The sequence below is a fragment of the Microcebus murinus genome, chromosome 2 (assembly GCF_040939455.1).
Source record: "Microcebus murinus isolate Inina chromosome 2, M.murinus_Inina_mat1.0, whole genome shotgun sequence".
NCBI lineage: Eukaryota > Metazoa > Chordata > Mammalia > Primates > Cheirogaleidae > Microcebus > Microcebus murinus.
The window spans coordinates 43819453-43836038 of NC_134105.1; the positions used below are offsets into that span (position 1 = coordinate 43819453).

At 43.0% G+C, this 16586-nt stretch overlaps 1 protein-coding gene across 3 annotated transcripts in view; it reads right to left on the reverse strand.

The window, feature by feature from the left end:
- Window positions 1-1285: 1285 nt before the first annotated feature.
- The window catches only part of DAB1 (DAB adaptor protein 1), a 1133708-nt gene continuing 1118407 nt past the window's right edge, over window positions 1286-16586 (reverse strand). For 2 of the 3 annotated variants that reach the window (XM_075998701.1, XM_075998702.1), the window contains 3 exons: window positions 13929-14056; window positions 13463-13573; window positions 1286-1580 (listed from right to left, as the gene is read on the reverse strand). In XM_075998701.1, the coding sequence (XP_075854816.1) occupies window positions 13478-13573; window positions 13929-14056 (224 nt within the window). In that variant the 3' untranslated portion in view covers window positions 1286-1580; window positions 13463-13477. The remainder of the gene's footprint in view (window positions 1581-13462; window positions 13574-13928; window positions 14057-16586) is intronic. The other variant, XM_075998696.1, reaches the window with a different exon arrangement.

Below are 16586 nucleotides of genomic sequence, written 5' to 3' on the forward strand. Positions count from 1 at the left end.
AGAGAGAGTTTCAGGATCTGAAGGGCAGACCTCCAAAACACGAACTGTCTTTTTGCTGTTTTGCGGGTAGGGTGAGTACTCTCGCGGGAAGGCTAGACTGTGCACTCACATGCTCCCTTCCTGTTCACTAGCTGCCGAGTGGCCAACTGCTCTGCCAGCTGTCCCTGAACTCCAGCTTCCTGCCATACGCTCCAGAGTAACATCTGGAAAGTGAGCCCCATCCATCAAGTTTGTCACACCTTGCACTCAATCTGCTACCTTCTCTACAGTGTAATGGCATTATTAAAAAGCATTTTCATTAACATTTATATTTACAAAAAAAAAAAAAAACTGACATTTTTTTTTTCATTAGAACTCCTTAAAGCCATTTCCCTTAAATATTTAAAGAGTTTAATGGTAAGGTTTTTTTTTTTTTCTTTTTCAAGTTATAAAATAAAAATCCCATTTGAATTTTTCTGATGTACAAAAAGAGATAGAGATGAACCATTTCGACTGTGAAATCAGTTTGTTATTCCGAATAAATTATGTCACCATTGTTCCGTTAGAAAGTCGGTTTTTAAGATCCAAAAACACATTACCGGAAGTGTACCAGAATTATTTGGCAAATGACTTTTCTTTGAAAATGGCACGTGGAGAAGACACTTGTCTGCATAGCATCACAGCAGCAAGATATCGGAAAAATAAAAAATATCATTTTATTGTACTTAGAGTGTCTTAGGAAATCAGATGCATTTTTCATCTTTCTCATCAAGGGGATGCGATGTCCTTTCCTACTCACGGAATGAAGGTTCAAGCTGTCTTTCTTCACCAGGACGCAGAATAGCTAAAGGGTTGTTTTGGCAACATTCTCGATCATTACGAATAATCAACCACTTATTTGTCTTGTGATTTCAAGTTAATTCATTTCATAGGAGGCTTTTTTTCCCCCAGTTAGATTTCTTCACCCATATTTTTAAAAAGTCAAAAGCAATACAAAAATTTGTACACTCATTAATTTTCAAACATGACAAAGAAAGGAAAGGGGGAGAAAATGGCAAACCAGGCCCTGTGGAGTGACGAAAAAACATCATCCCATGTCAAAAGGCAGAAGGATGATGATATTGTGGTCACAGAAGACCCCTTGCTTTTTGCCTAAAAGAAGTCAGTGCCAAACCTGTTGTCATTCTCTGACGCCTGTCACTCCAAAACTGATGTCTCTACAGTGGCCAACAGGTTGAGAAATAAAAAGAGAATTATGATTTTGCACACTGGGTCATCTTAAACCCAGCTAAGAGAGCTCATAATATTTGTCAAGTAAGCATTTGCTTAATTTGTGGTTTAATGTTGGGCTTTTTTTTATACTTTTTTATTTTTTTTTGTGCTGCTATAGATATCTGCCATTGGTTGCCAAAAACGTTTAGTTCCCTCTTCTGAACGAGTTCCACTGGGCAATCATGAATTTCTTTGTGGGATGAGGTGAAAGAATACAAGAGAGCCTGTCGTGATGCTGATGTCCATGCCAGTCCTGAAGCACCCACCACGAGCTCGCATCGATGCTATTTCTTAGGTCTGTTGATCTGCGCATAGAGAGGCTCCGGCTCCTACGGGTAGAGGGACAAAGTGAGACCCGCCCTTGTCCACCACATGGGAAATTCTGAGATGGCTTTGGGAAGGAGGGTTTGGGGTTAAAACAGAAAAGTGACAGTTTATGATGGATGACCTCAGATGATTTCTGGATTATCTGATCAGATGCATATCACTTTGGCAATATATTTATCATCAAAGGGAAGCACGCACCCAGTTCTGTCCTTGGTTGTCAAGCTGAGACTCATTTCCCTGTTAGGAAATAGCATGGTATAGTAGAAAGAGCTGGACAAACTGCGTGATCTAGGCAAGATACCTATGCTATCTGAGTCTTGGTTTCTCCAACCACAAAATGGGAATATACTATTTATCCTGCAGGCTTCTTGAGGACATTACGGATGACATATATAAAGTATCTGGCACAATGCTTGCTAGTAGTAGGTCTTCAGAAAATGCTAACAATTATTATGAGTCAAGTGGACATTTTTCCAACACAGTTTCGCAAATGCCCACTTGAGACCCCTGCAATACCATTTCAAATTGCTCTTTGATTTCCACAAGCAGTGATGACTGGGTGAACTACTGAGTAAGAGAAACAACAACTGTGCCTTTATCTCTTAATTAAACCTTCTGGAACTTGTTTCCATTCAATCTGCTGCTTGAGGCCTGGCCATTCATTTGCCTGCACCCACAGGGCTGTCCTGAGACACACACACGCGCGCGCGCGCGCGCACACACACACACACACACACACGGGGATTTTCAGCAGCGTATGTCACAGCAAACCTTCCACCCAAACATAGATAGGAAATGGTGTGTGGCCCTGTTTAAACCACTTCCGGTTTCAGTTCATGCCGAGATGGCTCAGTGTGCACTGGCAGAACAGACTAGACGGATACTCCGGTCTTAAGCACGCACAGACCCTTCTGCTAAAATTGACCTCTACGCCGTCACTCTTGGGTGTTTGTGCCAGCATCAAATGGGCACAATGACATCTTAATTCTGCCATATTTATATATTAGCTTGTCTCCTGGCATGTGAGGATAGGTCCTTTCTATTTGCTTATTTTCTTGAGTCTTCAGAGTGAATTGGCATTCTGTGTGCCCCTCTATGTGTCTGGAACCACACTAGGTTATTTTCAAGTACCTTATCTTTCTAATTCATCACAACAGCCTTGTAAGAGATGCTTTATCTCTTTTACAAATGCAAAATCAAGTACAGAAAAGTTAAGTAATTTTCCTATGGTCACACAGCTATTAAGTCTGAATACAGGAGAACTGAAAACAGGGTCCAATGCTTTGTCTATTTCTGGTCTTTTACAACAGTTGCCATTGAAGAGAGGGAGAGTGCGTGCACACACGCATGCACAATCCTTCCATCTGCAGAGTGCTTCAGAGTTTACAAAACACCTCATGTCTTATTTTATCTGCCTCACAGTCCTGGGACTGGCTTTTATCCTTTCCACCCTCATTCTGCAGATAGAAGCTGAAGTTCGGAGAGGTGGTGTGATCTCAGGGTCATGCGCTGCCTCTCATGTGTAATGTATCACGTTGCGTGCTTCCTGCTGCAAAGTGGGAACGGCCTTAGAAGACAAGGTTGTCCAGGTCCATCGTTTTACAGATGAGGAATCTAAAGCCCAGCAAGGAGGGCTTTTGTTTCCCCAGAGTCACACAGTTACTTAGTAACCATGCCAAGAACAGAACCCAGGACTCCTGCCAACAGATGCTGGAACTTGTATGTTTGTATTTTTCCAGGGAGAAGGAACTTCCTATCCTTGGAGGCACCCTAGTCTGCAATGCAACACGGTGCCAATTTGCCCCTCCATGTTTCCACCCATAGACTTCATACTGCCCCTGGAAATGTAAAAGAATAAGTGTGATCCTTCTTCCAAACATCTGACGACAGAAAAGTATGGAAGCCCATTCTTCCATGTCCTATCTCTGGGTTACTTCTCGCTAGTTCCTTCTGCCATTCAGATGTATGAACCTAGCACGGTAGGTCCTCAACGAGGGTCTGTTGAATTAATGAATGATGGTGATGCTGCTTCTAGTTTCTTCACTGTTCTGATCCCTTTGTCCTAAACACACCTCAATTTGGTTTTATTCTCTCAAAATCAAATAGAGCAAAATCTATATAGCAAGATGATTTCTTAAGCACCTAATCTATTCTCAGCCAATTTCCGCAACTATTTCAAATACCTGTTATAAGGCAAAGCATGTAACTTTACTGTGTTTGTTCTGGGGTTGCAGTGGGTGGAGTACACACAGCTGGAGTGGACAAGAGTTAAGTACAACTCCTGGGAAGAACCATTTTTCTTTTGCCCGTGCTGGGCTTCAAGGATGCATCTTAATGCTTTGCAGGTAGATCTTCTCAGTCCATTCTTTTTTGGATGCCCCAAGAAGTGAGGCTGCCTTGATCTCACCCTACAATTTGCTCTTTTCTAATTTTGGAAACTAATTTATCCAACTGAGAATGACACCTAAAAACAGAAGACGACAGCAGGCTCAGACAGGGTAATTAATGCCACACTGCATTAACTTGCTGCAGCTGAGATAAATATTCACACATCTCCTGCTTGCCGGAATTTAGCTTCAAATACCCATCACAACAGCGGTAACGACTGCAGTCAACTCTCAATTATCCCCACTAATGAAGGGGAGCAGCGGTGTGGAAAACCCCAAGCAGCAGATAATCCCAAAGCCTGACACTGTGATGCATTAGAGGTTTTGGCAACAGCTTTACCTTCTTTGTTACAGAATCTTAGACTGTCAGAGTTAGAGGGGAGCTAAGAAATCATTTGATCCAGAAATTTCTGACCTGGCTTCTGGCAAGGTCATGATAGGGGTCTTCAAGCTATTTTCAAAATCCCAAAAAGTACAAATGGAATCAAACATTAACATAAGCACCTCGTTGATGTTCTCTTGTTTACTTTGGTGAATTTGACTCTCTCTCTGCCCTGCTTCAAATCCTTCAAAAGGCCTCCCTCACCCACAGGGTAGGTCAAAGCTCCTTAGCTGGGCACACAAGGCCCATTAGTCTCATAGTCCATTAGACCTAATAAATACCCCTTCTAGACCACGAATCAAAACTCTCCCTTCAGGTCATGTAAATCATGTTAAAAAAAACAACCACCTCTTTCTTTATGCCTCTGCCAGAATGATCTTTCTGAAATGGATTTGGTCGTGCCAGTCTCCTGCTTGAAATGGCCCTCCTGACTTCTTACTACCCAGAGGAAAATGTTGACTCCTTAGGAAGGCACACAAGGCCCTCCCCGTGTGGCCCCACTTCCTGAACAGCCCCAGACACTTCCACTCTCTCCTATGGTCCTGCCTTCTAAACCCTACTTCCAGTTCACCCTAACATGTGGGGATTCCTCCACCTCTGAGAGTTTGCTCAGGCAGTCCCTAGAGGGCCTCCTTTGTTCTGTACTGGGGAGTTCACACTTTAAGACCCAGCTCAAATACAAAGGCTTCCCGGACTCTGCAGGTGATGTGAGCCACTGTGCTCCTGGGCGCCTCAGGGCCTGTGCAGACTCTGCTTTCACTCCTGTTACAGCATCTCCTAGTATGTTCTACACTAAGCTCCATTGCACCTTGCACGTCAGGATCCCAAATTTTCAGCGAGAGCTTAGAATGCAGGAGGTGCACCCACTAACGACATGAAGAAATGAATAAATAAATGAATGGTTCTTTTCTTAATGGGAGTTGGCAAATACTGAGGAACTTTAAGCTCATCTGTGATCTGACATATTAGTATCTTTATTTTTAGAGGACTTTACCAAAGTTGATAGTAAATCACACAAAATCAACTCTCCGATGTATGCTGAACACCCTATTTTCTTGGAGGAGCAGGGAAAAGAGTGGAAATACAGGACTGTGAAATCAGGCAGGCCTAGACCACAAGGAACACACCTATGGCTGAACAAGTTGGGTTTCTTCCTCATTGCAGAGAGAGGAACCATGGAGCACCTCCATTTGGGCATGTTAGGACTTGGATTTGGGCTTATGTTTGATGATTTGGGGGAGGGTCAACAAAGTAGGGTTTTTCTCTGAATTGGATGCTGTCATGAACCAGGGGTAATTTTATGACTACCTTAACAATTCTTATCTGGAAGGCACGAAGAACTGAACAAGGCTAAAACCAGGATAGAAGAATGTGTGATCATCTTTACAATCTGGACAACGTTCATGTTTTGCCTGGGCTCAGCCATGACTCCCTAGTGGTCTTGCTTTTGTCTAACCCATTATGGGGTCGCTGAGCAGCCCTGCCTGATGCTGATGTTATGTGAAATGTCGATGTCCAACAGCAGGACACCAAGGCCCAGCTGTGAGGGCTGGACCAGCAGCTGGTTGTCAGAGGCTGCCGTTCTCATCTGATGGTCTCTCCTTTGGGGACCCTAGGACTCCTCGGGTGGTACTTAACCCCTCTGAGAGCCAAGTTCCTCATCTGTAAAATGAGGCTAGAAATGCCCTCTGTGAAGGAGAAAACATACATTGCTTTTCTGGCACAGAGCCTGGAACACAGGAGATACTCCAAAAAAAGTTAGGCTGCTTATGTCTGGGTGGGGTTTTATCCTTCTTTTATAGAAGATGGTTTGAGGCCTTGAGTGCCCTTCCAAATTGTTGCTCTTTCATAGCGCATACGTGCAACTGCAAATGGATTCTCAGTTATGAATATAATAATGGCGCTTGATCAGCCCAAGAAAATCATGCAGAATGAATGTGAATTAATGCAAACAACCTGGCTACAGGGCCCTGTGCATAACAGAGACTTTCGATGTCTACAGACTACTCTGCAAGTTCTTTAAGTGTGACTTACGTACAGCAGCCCATTAGATTCCCAGAATTGGAATAATAATGGCTTATATTTATGGAAACTTTCACAGTCTGTAAAGATCTTTCCTTTGCCATATGATCTCATTGGAGTGCCACACGAGGTGTGCCCTGGGTGTTCCTGTCGCTATTTTACAGCAAAGCATCAAAGGCTGCCACGGTCTGATGACTTGCCCAAAGGCACTCAGCCAGCACAGGGCAGAGCTGGGACAAACCAGATTATATTTTTAGATTGTTTTATTGTGATAAAATTTATATTACTAATATTGATATAATAATAATATGAATCTATATTCTAATAACCTAATTTTTGCCATTTTAACTATGTTTAAGTGTACAATTCAGCAGCACTAATAACATTCACAATGTTGTGCAACCATCACCACTATTTCCAAAATTCTTTTATCACCCCAAACAAATTCCTGTACACATTAGGCAGTAACTACCGAATCCCCCCCATTCCCAGCCCCTGGTAACCTCTAACCTACTGTCCAGCTCTGTGAATTTACCTATTCTTCTTATTTTTAAATCAATTTTATCAAGGCATCACTTACATGCAATGAAAATGCACCCATCTGAATGTACAGTTCAATGAGTTTTGACACATGTACACACCCGTGTGAGCTGCAGAACATTCCTTCGCCCTACAAACCTCCCTTGCGCCCTTCCCAGTCAACCTGCCCTCCCAGCGCCAGCACTGATCTGCTTTTGATCGCTGCAGACCAGGCTTATTTCTTCTGGGGTTTCGTGTAAACACATCCAGGGCTTTTTAAGCCTACTGTCCTCTTGGCTCCATGTGTTGTTCCCTCTTGTATAAAGTTGGCGCTGGAAGGGTCCTTAGACTGACAGCTCCTTTCCTGCATGAAGAAACTGAAGCCCCAGACACGAGGGCACGTTCCCAAAGACACACGGACACAGCAGAGCCAAGGGAGCAGCCCAGGGTTCCGACTCCCGTTTCTGGGCCCATTTCCTCCGTTCTCCCCCACCCGCGGCTCTTTGGCATGAAGCTTAGGGGCAAAGAGTTTCCTATGTCACATTCTGATGAGACCCTCTTGCAAGATACCTCGGTTGTGATTATCACTTTGCACCCATTTTGTGTTGATTACATTTGTTTTGGGGGGAGCTTGGCCACAATCCTGCAACAGTGTGTCAAAAGAAACGCATCTCTAGCGGCAGAGAGAAGACACTGCATGCCGAGAAAGGTGGTCTCAGACGTGAGGTCAGCGATGCGCCATGCAATCTGCTTGCTCCCCGAGCTCCGTCCTGGGAGCCTGGGGTGAGAGTAGCGCCAAGCCAAGCGGGGGGGTCAGGCTGGAGCTGGAGCGGGGGGAGCCAAAGCTTGAGTCCTGCAGCATCACCCTGCCCAGGCAGCAACTTCAGCCTCGTGGTTTTTTTTTTAGCCCCAACACTTGAGCTATCTCTCTGGATGTTTTAAATTTCCTGGCTTTGCAAACAAGAAAGGTGGTGGTAGCCAGAGTGGAAATAGGCTAAACTAACTCCAAGTTCCACCTGAATTCATGTTTATAGTCAAGAAAAAATACAGGGGTTAAGGGAGCTGGAAAGACCCCAGCAATCTTCCTAACTACCTGCGTGAACTTAGGCAAGCATCAAAGTCTTCCTTTCCTTTTTATTCAAAGAAAAGGAAAAACAAAGCTTTCTGACCACTTTCAGCCAGGAAGTCTGGCCACCAGGGTGTAAAGGTCTTCAGAATACAGAATAGATTTAATGAATAATACCTTAGAGACGGATGCTGTCAGATGCACTAGCTTCACAGGGTCTTGGGTGCTGAAACCCACTTGGTGAATACAGAGATACACCACCTGAGTCCCCAGGGGGAGGGGGTTTCTGGGCAGGTCCTGATCATCAGTGCATTTCCCCATCAATAACAACAACAATGATGGGGACTCTGAAGTTGTGGACACCACTTCTCTGCCATAGCAGGAAGGGCTCTTTGGAGCCAGTTCCTAGATCTAGGGCTGAACTCTGGGGATCCTAATGAAGTCAGCATTTTTAGGGATTTCTGTCTTTTCCTGTGTTAGCTGGCAAAATGAACAGCCTGAGGGAGAGATGCTATTGGAAGGTCTCCTTTGAGGATTGGTTAAACACTATAGCTCGATGAGCTTGGGCAAGTTAGAGGGTCCCAGAATGTCAGAGTTGGAAGGGCTGTGGGAACTGATTTATAGAAGAGGAAACCAAGGGTCAGAAATGAAGCTATCTGCCTCACATCATGCATCTAAGGCAAAGGGATGTTGCAAAAACCAGGTGTCCTGGTTCTATTTGAGCGTTCCTGAATTATTGAATGCGGGTCTAGATTCAGATCCTAGCCCTCTTACATGTGAATGTCAGGATTTTAGCAAGTTATTAACCTATCTACCTTACCATATTTGTGAAATGGGAATAATAAAAATACTTAAGAGTGTTACCATGAGGATTGAATTAAGTGATTCCAGTAATTTTTAAATGTTTTATTAGTAGTCGGAAATGAAAGGCATTGTGATTACCTTCTGCAAGCGTGATTCTAGAGACAGGGAGTGTGATCTAACTCGGGGGTTAGCAAACTGTGGTCTGTTAGCCAATTATGGCAGCTGCCTATTTTTGCAAATAAAGTATCATTGGAACACAGCTATACCCATTCATTTATGCATTGTCTTTTGTGCTTTCCTGCTTCCAATGGTAGAGTAGTTGTGACAGAGACTGGCCCCCAAAGCATAAGTATTTACAGAGAGTTTAGTGTGTATTATACTTGAACCCATTACTCCAATGGCTGAAAACTATATTGAAATCTTCATGTCAAGCCATAATTTCTTTTGTTGACCTCCCCAAAGGTTGTATCTAGCAGCCTGCTGGCATCTCTACTTGGGTGTCTTATGGGGACCTCCAGTTCAATTGGTCCCAAAGTTAATGTGCTTCCTCTCTGCTCAAGCATGCTTCTCTGCATTACTTATCACAGTGGATGGTACCACTTAGATCCCTATGTTATCCTAGCTTATGTCCTCTTCCTCACCTCTCATATCCCTCCACTCTTAACTTCCTGCTGATCTCATCTTTTAAATGTCTCTTGGCAGCAAGCCTGCCTCTCCATCTTGGCCAGCACTGCCCCCAGCCAGACCCTGGCATCTTCTGCCTGACCCTGTCCAACAGCTTTCCAGCTGGAGGATCCCAATAGGGTGTCTCTTCATGAATGTTTGAGGAAATGGTTCCCTCTAAAAGCTTGGGTTGGACTTGTCATTGAGTTATGTTCACGACATAGGCAGATTATTTTCTGGTTCTTTATTTAAAGGCTCTGTTTGGTTGTGTTTTAAAACAGAATAGTAATAATAATCCCAAACACATGTATTTTACTTTCAAAGCTTAAAAAGCATGTTCATATTCATGATATCATTTGATTCTTGGACAGCCTGGGGAGAGAGCTATTGCAATTATCTGTATTTACCCATAGGAAGGGATAAATGCTTGCCTAAGGTCACCTGCTTTGGAACCATAATTCAGACCCAATCCCCTGACTGTGTGTTTCCTTCTTTTCCTTTCTCTCTCTTTCTCTTTCTTAAGGATTCCTCCTCCTAAAGCATTTGAAGTTCAGCTTTCTTTTCCAGTGAGCACTGGAAATCAACCAGGTAATACTTTATATGTCCTGCATCCCACAACAAAGATCAGTATTACAAAATGACAGCATCTTATTATTTATGGCAATATCTATTGTTACTAAGGGAGACAGACCAAACAATTCCCCATTGTTACAGATGCTACTTTAACTTGACAGCTGGGAAAGTCTGATAGGCAGTTTATTTACTTTGGCCATTTAACCAAATAAATGTTTTCATTTTTCTTTCATCTCCTCAGAAGCTAACATTTTGCCCTTAAAATTGCTCCAGCAACACATCAGTGAAGTATAAATTACCTGCCATTCCCACACCAGCCATTATAATATTATTTTGGTTCTTTTTTTGCCCCCCGTTGACCCAATCTTTCAAAGACACGTGATTCTCCCAGATGGGAGGGTAGGGGGAAAAAGTGAAATAATTGAAGATCTTTTCCTTTATTACTAAAACAGAAATGCTGCTTTTGAGATTGGCCCTGAAGCTTCCACCTGCGGGGATTGAGTCCATCTGTTTCCCCTTCCTACGGTATGATATGGCTTTAACTTATCAACAGATGTCATCCCTGCTTACTCAGAACTGTGCGGGTATTTCTAATAAAAAACAGCTGGAGATAATGGTTGCAAGGGTGATAAGAGAGACAGGACTCTTGCTTTCCAACTGTATGAAAGCAGAGGGGAAGATAAAACCAGGGGCATAACTATCCCTGCATGGAATCCCTTCTCCAAATGTCTGGAAAGGCACTAAGAAATTGCAGTCAGTAAATTCCCACTGGGGTGGATAGGGGAATGGGACAGAGACAGAAAGATCACATGTGGCTTGTGTTGCTGTTGATGGAAAGATCCAGAATGTCTCATCTGAATCCCCCTGGGTGTGGCAGGGGTAAGTCTGTGAGGCTGGCATCAGCCCTTTGGCATGTGATTCTGGATAGGGAATCGTGGAGTCTGCAGGCTTAGCTATCCAAGGGAGAAGGTTGCTTCGCTGAAGATTACAGGCCAGCCCTCCTCTGGAGCTGGGAGGTATTTATGATTTACATGTGAATTTACTCTGCTCTTTTTTGGAAAGTGAGAGGCGGCCTGTGAGGTCCAAACCAGGATCTTTGTGATTATGGATCAGGACAAGCCGGAGAGCTAAGAAGCAGGCTTTTTCTTTCTTATTTCCTTCCAAAGCTGTTTTAGTGAATATTGAAAACTTATTATCTGAAGATAATAAAGTACAAAGCAAAATCTCCCAGCCAATGGCCTTATTCAACATAAGGGCTAAATGTATAAAATCCAAGGTAGTGGGGAGCCAACATTTCTTGAACATATATGATAATGACAATGACAGTGGTGGTGGTAATGAGGGCAGTTAGCATCTATCTGGTGCTTTCCATGTGCCAGACACTGTGCTAAGAGCTCCACATATATCACCTTACTTAGACTGTACAAGAACCCTATGAGGGGGACACTATTTTTCATATGCAGAAAATAAGATAGAGGGTGATTATGAAATCTCAGCAGGGTCACATAGCCAGGAAGAGGTGGAGCCAGATTCTGAACTCAGAGGATGTTACTCCAGAACGCAATTTTTTTTTAAAGCTGGGTTTTAAGCCAAGTACTCAGTGTCTACCTCCATATTAGAGACTCAACATGAGCTATCTCAGGTAACATCATGGATACTATTAGCCCCTTCTAGCAGATGAAGAACTCAAGACTCAAAAGAAATTATGGTTCTTGCCCAAGATTTCCTGCTATCAAGAAACTGAGCTAGGATCTGCACTCCAGTTCCAAACCCTGAGCTCTTCCCACTATACCATGCTGTGTCCATTCACAATCCAGCCACGACTTGGGGTGCCAGAGAGAGCATTAAACATGGAAGAGACAGGAACCCCATGAAACAGTTCAGCTTGGATGATTGTCTCAAGCTGAATGGGCTCATAAAGATGAGGGTTTGATACATTGATCTGCAAATGGTGTAAGTCATCTTTGTTTTCTAGAAGAACTTCAATTTTAGGATGATGTTTGCTGTTGTCCTGATGAATGGCTCTTGTCACCTCTAGCTCATTCATCAAATTTTTCAAGGCGAGTTTGAGCACGTGAAATACAACACACGCAAGGGGTGTAAAGCCTCTTGGGGAATCATCCCAAGGCATCTGCCCATAATCCCCAACTTTTCTTTTTCCTGGAGCAATGACTTTGGCTTTAATAGACCAGCTCCCAAAATAGCTTTGCGAGGCTGAGTTTTTAAATGAGTCTGAGGTGGTTTTGCATGGCATGATATATTATTATATGCTATTGTACTGATATAAAATGTGGCAACATGTACAGAATGTTAGGTTCTTTAATCATAAAATCTATTAACAAAATGTGCTTTCCAAACTCTGTATTAGCTTTCAATAACCATCAAAATAACTTACATGTGGACTGAGAACGATTCTGAGATAGTCTCAGAATCCATTTATGAGTGGTGAAACCTGTTTACCATTTTAATGGTTCTCACCATGCTGTTCAAGACTTAAACAAAAAAAAGGAGCTCTTTGGGAATGGCCTTGCTGTCCTATATGTTTATGGAAAACCAGGAAAGTATCTGAAAATTGAACACATTTGTCAAGGAGTGACCTTCGAAATCATGTCTGGGTAACAAGGTGTACTTCTGTCTCCTGAGGAGGTTTGCTTCATCAGCTCCTCTTTCTTTCGATCGAATCAGATGTATTGAAATTCAAGTGGCAAAAGCCACTTTTAGTAAACGTAAGTACACCTCTCTCAAAGTAGCTGCTGATGGAATCTGAAGTGACTCGGTGGCAAGCCACACGCTGCAGAACAGGTGCAAACAGCAGAGCCTCAGAAGTGAACACTACACATCTTTGGGGTTTTGCATTTCACGTTGGAAGGGGTGTGGGGCCCTTTCTGTCTAGCCAGAAAGGGCCGACATGATCTTACATCTCGATCAATCTCATTTCAAGCACTGCTTGTTTTTGCTTCTTAGTCAGGCTTCTCAGTATGTTTGATTGGTGACCTCTTTAGATCTGCAGAGTGTAGGCAAATGCAGTGACATTTTGCTTAAAAGATTAAAGCATCTGGACCACGGCTCACTGGGAAATTACCAGGGTGGGCAGAATGTGTCCATCTCAGAAAAGAAATCCACATTCAGCAGTACTGACCGTGCCTCATTCTATCACCACTGCCCACTCAGAACATATTAATAAAATAATATGACCATTTCCCGCTTCTCACCCCTACCCCTACCTCCCAGCATATGTCAAAGGTCATGCATCCACAAAGAAAAACAAAGTGGAAAGTAGACACGAGGCAAGGGGAGATGGAGCAGGTAGTACAGCCAGGCATGGAGAGACGCTGCAGGCATCAGGAAGACAGCTCAGGCAAGGACAGAGGGTGCAGACAGTGGGAATGTGACTTCAGAAGTCAAGAGCAAGCAAAGGGGAAAGCAGATACCTTCAGGGTAAAAGAGATAAAAAGGACAGATACCTACCCAGACCTGCGCTATCTAGCTACCAGCCTGTGGACTTATATTATCACCACTGGGCTCCCCACTGGGCTCCCCAAATGGATCACTGTTGGATGAGGCCTGTGATCCATCAGGCTAGAACAAAAGAAGAGAATACTTTTTTTTTTTTCCTCTTTTTGACAACGGAAAATACAAGACAACCGGAAATATTTTCATGCAGCGCATACAGTTATTTTAAAGGAGGGTGCAATATCAGTTAGAGGATGCCACACCACAAATGCAGACTCGCAGTAACAACTTAATAAAAGGGCAGCCTTTTCCAGCCGACTCATTCTGAACACGAAAGCAAGCCCTTTTAGCAACCCCTTGAGAACTTAAGGGTCTGAGCCAGCATTCTTTTCTACGTAGGCTTCCTCGTTCATTGTCCTTTTCGGTTATGGAAGTTTTAATATTAAGAAAAAACAAAACCAGAAATAAACTGGCCACTTACAGCTTCTTGCTCTTCGCTTTTGCTGGGACTTTCAAAGCCCTCTTCGAAGATGTCATCTGTGGTAGGATCACTGGCGTGGGATGCAGAGGATTTAGACGGAGAGCTCTGTCTAGGGGCTGGGGTTGGAGCTGCACAGAGATGATGCAAAAAGAGGAGACATCTTAAGTGCCCGGTCACAGTGATTTATATCTCACAGAAACCTCAGGAATCTGCTTATATTCAAGTCTAATCGCAGGATTCCTCTTCCCATCCCAAGTCAAATCGGTAGAACATTTGAATTCCCCCTCATAGGTACTGATCTTGTCCTTACACAGACTAGACCACACTGATAGGGAACGTGGCGGTTCTCAAGGACGGTGCCTGGACCATCAGCAGAAGCAGCATCTAGGGATTTGTTGGAAATGCAAATTCTTGGACGCTAGCCCAGATCTATTGAATCAGAAACTCTGTGTTTTAACAACCCCCTACAGATTATTCTGATGCACACTCAAGCCAGAACTACTGGGCTACGACTTGACTTTCTTCTTTCTTTCATCAGAGGACACATTTATTGAGCCCTTTATGTGTCAGAGTCAGACACCGTTAGAAATTTTACAGACAACATCTCTAATCCTCATAAAGCCTCTTAAAGGTGGAGGTCATCCCAATTTGACAGAGAAGGAAAGTGAAGGTTGCTAGTGTGCTTGTGGCAACCGGCAGAACCAGGCTCTGGATCCTTGCACATAGTATGTATTCCATGAACACATGTGGAATAAAAAGGATCTCGGTGATCTGGAAAAATGGATGTCCTGATGGCAACTTCACAGGTGGCACTTTTTCAATAAGGGTAAAAGAAATATGCTGGGATGACCTCCTATATTTCCCCACATTTGTTCCAGAGGTTTGCAACAAATGTGCCATTTGATACTACTCTTCTTTCAGTCATTTCTAATTTGGTTTTGAAAATACCAGTCACTGGCTCAGCCCCAAGTGAGGGGTTGGCATGGCTTGGTTTAGGAGGTGAATTTCAAATGCCCTTGATAAGGCCTCCCCATTGTAATGTTCCAGAATTTAGAAATCAGACAGAGAATGGTTGTAAAACTTAGTGTATACTTTTTTATCCTGATGAAACTATATTTAGAACAACGATGGTATTTCTTCATTTTGTATTTATAATGTGCCAATGAGTGAAGACACTGTGCTAGGCACTTCTCATTCATTATACTCCCTAATACAGACAACTACAAGGTGTTCTTGTATCTTTTTTTCCTAGATGGAGAAACTACACAGCTCAGAGAGGTGAGGAGACTTGTTAAGGGTGGGCACAGCTATGAAACAGCAGCACTGGCATTGAACGCAGCTCTGTCTCACACTGTCCAGACCAACTGTGCTTTTCTGTTTCTACTTGAGGTTTACTTTTGGTAAAGCTGACTTTCCACTCAAAACATTTCTAAAGGGGATACTGATGGATAAGCGGATATGAAGACTGGTTTTGCTCATTTTATTTAAAATAAAACATTAAATTAAAAAAAAATTGAAATGAAGTCTGTTTTATTTCATGAGGTGATTATAAAACAAACTAGTTATATAGTGGGTTTAAAGCCATATGAAAATACCCTGATGAGTAGGTAGATGTCTAATAAATATTAGCTTAACTGGATCCCGAATTGCGTTTGAGGAGGTTTATTGCTTACTAAAGTCTGAGAACCCACTCTGAGTTGCCAATTCTGACAGGTATACTGCTCATACTCCAATCAAACCAATGGGAAGCATAACTAGAAGCTTATTTATACAAGTGTCTTAGTTTTTAGAAGGTTTTATAGAATGCTTCTGATACTCTAAAACAGTGGTTCTCAGGCTGGAGCGACTTCACCCCTAGGGCACATTTGGCCATGCCTGGAGTAATTTTTGGTTCTCAAGACTAAAAAAGGGGATGCATGTTGCTCCCACCTAGTGAGGAGAGGCCAGGGGTGAACATCCTGCAATGCACAGCACCAGACCCTCACAGCAAAGAATGATCTGGCACCAAATGTCAATAGTGCCAAGGTTGCAAAATCCTGCTCTAAAACAGAACAGTGGCTAAATGGTCTCTATTTTGTTCATTTCATTCTCAAAAACTATTCCCAAATGTCTCTCATGTCCTAGACACCATGAGGGGTGAAGGGATGATGAAGACATATTCCCTGTCCTCAAAGAACTTAAACTTCCCTCTTTTATTTGTAGCTGACACATAAGTTCTTTGAAAGAGAGATACTTATTTTGAAAGATGCTTATTTATGCACGGCTGTCATTTCTTTAGCAGTTCATTTTTTGTTTTATTATTCTTCATTGAAAGCTTGTGAGTTAAAGTTCATAGAGATGCCCCTTACTAGGTAGATAATATAGCCTGTGTGCAAGTAGGTTGTATATATACATGTAAGGCAGTCCTTTTTAGAACAGCATCTTAAGCCTGGCTGAAATGACAGAATCTAATTGCATTAAGATTAGATTTTATTTTTTTGACAATTCACAGTATTGGCCATGCAGTGATCCTTATCGCCTGTGACCGTAACAAAACTGCCAAGCTCACTGTACCGTGAGCCCTTTCTTCCCTCTTACCGACTGTCAAGGCACAGGCTGAGTCACTAGGACACCTTCCCTGAATCGTGTCAAACAAGCCCGCGCGTGCTCAGGTGTGTC